At 35.0% G+C, this 3741-nt stretch overlaps 1 protein-coding gene across 1 annotated transcript; it reads right to left on the reverse strand.

Moving 5' to 3' along the window:
• Window positions 1-808: 808 nt before the first annotated feature.
• On the reverse strand, window positions 809-2674 carry LOC137601606 (serum amyloid P-component-like). Its single transcript, XM_068323869.1, has 5 exons — window positions 2545-2674; window positions 2351-2405; window positions 1604-1706; window positions 1217-1514; window positions 809-1081 (listed from the first exon to the last, which is right to left on the reverse strand). Exons 1-5 carry the CDS (start codon window positions 2563-2565, stop codon window positions 863-865), a joined length of 696 nt encoding a protein of 231 aa, XP_068179970.1. The 5' UTR covers window positions 2566-2674; the 3' UTR covers window positions 809-862.
• Window positions 2675-3741: the final 1067 nt, after the last annotated feature.

The raw sequence follows: 3741 nt of genomic DNA on the forward strand, positions 1-3741 counted from the left end.
AAAACACCCGACATGATGTGTCAGGTGTTTTGTCTTGACCTCCCTCTCCACCGAACCCCTGAGACCCACTCACTGAACCCCTAGGATTCGATCGAACCCAGGTTAAGACCCACTGGAATAGACATTTTAGTTATCTCATGTGTGTCTCTAGGCCAACAGATTACCCGACCTCCTGAAGGGAGCCTAACGTCCCTCTGCAGCTTCCACATTCCTTTATCAATTAGCTATTATTCCCTGCTCTAGCAAACTCGTGTTGTGTTATTGTTGACTTCCCACTGATTGTTTAATATTTTTGTGTTCAAATAAAATTAGCCTTTTTACTTCATGTGGGTAAGTGCCGTTTGTATTTATATTGCAAGTGCTGTAGTGTTGTACATTCATTCCTCCTCTGTGTAGAATATGAAAAAAGAAAACTCCTTTATAGAAGTGAAAAATTAATTTGAGTAATGTTAGATTACCAAAAGGTTATAATGTGAAAAAAATTGAATTATTTTTTGCAGAAACAGTAGATAAGGTTTTTTTGGTCCCCCTTTAACTCAAACACTCATATCCTTTTTGTCAAACACTCAAACGCTCATAGAAAGATACTTTTTTATGGGGTAGGTAAAGCACAAAGGTGCTTTAAACAGTTGATGAGAGTGTGGGAAAAGGTAATACAGATAGAAGGTGGTTTAATATCAGTATGGTGAGGGTCATAAACGTTTAAATTATCGTAAATAGTAAGATAAATAGTTCGTAGCTCGATCGCGGAATTCGTTAATCGTGTGTGGTTCCTGGAACACATTGACTGCAAAGTATGAGGACGCACTGTAAATGCACAGACGATTGGATTTTAATCTCACAAGATATTTGCTTCAAAAAGTTAGCTACAGACTGTTATTTTATCTTCAGTCAGCACTTTGCCATTAATCTGGAAATCCAATGACTTCCAGCTCAGCACATTCCCTGGAGTGAAATTTCGATCATCCACGTAGTTGTGGATCTCACAAGGTGAAAGTATGTAGTTCCACATGTGTACATCAGACATCATGCCAAGAAAACACTGCTTTGAGTCGAAACCTCCCCCATGGGAATCTTGCTCCTGTGAAAATTAGAGAATTTTAAGAGCTCAGCACAATATTGGTACTACAATCTTTAAATTGAGACACACATTAAATACAACATTGTTCTATAAATCAGTTGTTGAAAGACCATCAAAGTTTGTATTTATTTGTACCTGTCCCAAGATAATTATGGATGACCCTCTGATGGTTGATCCAGCATTTGTATATTTCCTTATCAGAAATTGTCCATTAAACCACATCTGCAGCAGACCAGTTGAAGAGTCCCATGTGGTGCAAATAGAGTGCCACATGTTCGGTTTGTAGTCAAGTCCTTGGTACTCTGCCCGTATATCTTTGATATGAGCCTCCATCTCCTTATTTGCTTCATCCCAGAATATCAGAATGGTATTGGCACTAGAGGATGTGGACATTGAGAAAAGGATGTGGTCCCTCCGGAGGTCTGTGAAAGACCTGTGGCATCAGATAATATTATCATGCTTTATACGTTTCAATCAGACATTCAACAGTTTGTGTTATGCATTTTGCAAATTCATTTCTACCTGTGACAAAGAGTAAAAGTGGTGAATGCTTGTATGTTTGTAGTCAGCCTCACATGAGCTGTGTTGGATTGCTGAGGGAAGGTAAACATTTTACCTGACAGATCTGAAAATTAGATATTATGACAAAGTGAAATATGAATAATTAAATGTTAGCAAAAGTAAATATTCAGCTGTTATTCCTGGACTGCAACATTATATTCGTATATATCTCTATTTCCTTTTTTAAAGTACAATGTGTGAGTAATTTAACTAAGACATTTTACATTATATTTTTTAAGTTTGAAAGTCTTTTTTAAATGTTGTACTTGAACAGGTCTTTTGTCAAATTAACTCTTTTTTGACACAAATGCATATGTAGTGAATAATTTCTGTAAGAATAGTTATCAGTGTGGAATCTTTGTGAGACACAAGTCATGAAAATGCTACAAAAGTTACAGACAATCAAATTTGAAATGAACACATTTTTGCTGTTTTAAAAAAAAATTATTGTTACTGTAATTTTGAATCCACTAAAAACAGTGAGCTGAAAATTCTCCAAAAAGAAAGTAAAGACATGTCCCAACAGTGTGTAGTTTAGTTTGTTATATTTGAAATATTCTGTTAAGATTTGTTTTATCATGAGAAATTGTGGAAAATATTTTTCTTGCCACAATGAAGTATAAATGGATACAAATATTCAGAAATAGTACGATAAAAAGTTAACATTATTGAAAAAAGACATAGATCTTTGGTTCAGTACATTTTTACCTTGGATAACTGCTGAACATGTTGTCAACAAACACAGCAGACCTAAAACCTTCATCTAATACAAAATAAAGAGACAATCAGAATATGATTATGAATTTAATCCAATTATTTAAACGTTAACATTAACATGAATTAATCAGTAAATAAATACAGATAAAAAAAGTAGATAATATATTACCATGTGTAGGTCTTACCTTAAAATCTGGGGGTTGCATTTGTACACAGACATGGGTAGGACCATCACTTTTGCACCATTAGTGCTTCCCCATTTCTGTCTGTAAGTTTCCTTCCTTTATGCAATTCTGCATTTCAAGCCATCAAATTCTTGAAAAGGAAAAAAATGTTTCCTCTATCAAATGTTTTCAGTTGAATAAGCATAATTTATGCTGAAATGACATTAAATATACTCTAGGTCCACATCAGTTGCTGGGGAACCAGGGCAATCTGATGAGAAATGGGTTACTGGAACAAGACACACATGAATGAATGAAATTTATTTTGGTTGTTCATATTTTTTACATTAAAAACAAAAAACCCCAAAACATATTTCAGTTGTACTGATAATAACCAAAAAAGGACTGGGCTGAAGCAAATTGCTTATATCAGCCCACCCTGATTAACACAACTTAATCACAATAACAACATCAACATTAAAAAAATGAATTATTCACTACTATCCAATGACTTCCCCTCAGCAAATTTACAAACATTTATAACAATCAATTAACTTATATTTAATTTTTTTCTTGAATTTAGACAGAGTTTTTATCAACTTAAATTCATCTTCTACTAGGAGTTTCACTCCTAGTACAGACACACATTTTGCCTGACATTTGCTCTTGCTTTAACAGACTCAAATTGTAAAAGACCTCAGAGGTTATATGTGCTTTTTCTCAGTTTGTAAAGGAATTGAATGGTTAAAGGAATGTCCTTATTTACAATTCCAAATACAATTTTTAACATATTTAACTTTACAATATGTACAAATGTCAATAGATTTGATTTTATGAAAAGTTCATCAGTATGATTATGAAACCCTACTTATAATAATAATGAAGCTTCATGAAGGTCTTCTGAGATGTGAATTGCACGTCAAACAGACGGTTCTGCCTTACAGTTCCAGAACTCCCATATCCTCGTTTTGTCATCTCATCGAGGAGGAAAAGTGTGGTGAACAGGTTGTCATGGAAGAACTTGCAACCCTGAGGCACCTGAACTTGCTCTGCCAGACCGAGGACAACACTGGGTCCCTGACCAAGCCCTGTGTCAGGGAGGAGAGTGTGTAATCCAGTTTATGGCTCCATGTGGTACATGTATCCACTGGATGAGGTAAGGCTCCATAGATTGTAGCCAAAACAAATTGGTTTACCCCTGATGAATTGTTTACATCC

This window comes from Antennarius striatus, chromosome 9 (assembly GCF_040054535.1).
Source record: "Antennarius striatus isolate MH-2024 chromosome 9, ASM4005453v1, whole genome shotgun sequence".
Classification (NCBI taxonomy): domain Eukaryota; kingdom Metazoa; phylum Chordata; class Actinopteri; order Lophiiformes; family Antennariidae; genus Antennarius; species Antennarius striatus.

Excerpts from the sequence above, each read along its gene's own strand:
- LOC137601606 (XM_068323869.1), bottom strand. The coding sequence starts at position 2,565 with ATGCAACCCCCAGATTTTAAG. Across the intron at positions 1,707-2,350 it reads ATGTTCAGCAGTTATCCAAG|ATCTGTCAGGTAAAATGTTT; the intron begins GTAAAAATGTAC and ends TCTAATTTTCAG. Across the intron at positions 1,515-1,603 it reads ACTTTTACTCTTTGTCACAG|GTCTTTCACAGACCTCCGGA; the intron begins GTAGAAATGAAT and ends CTGATGCCACAG.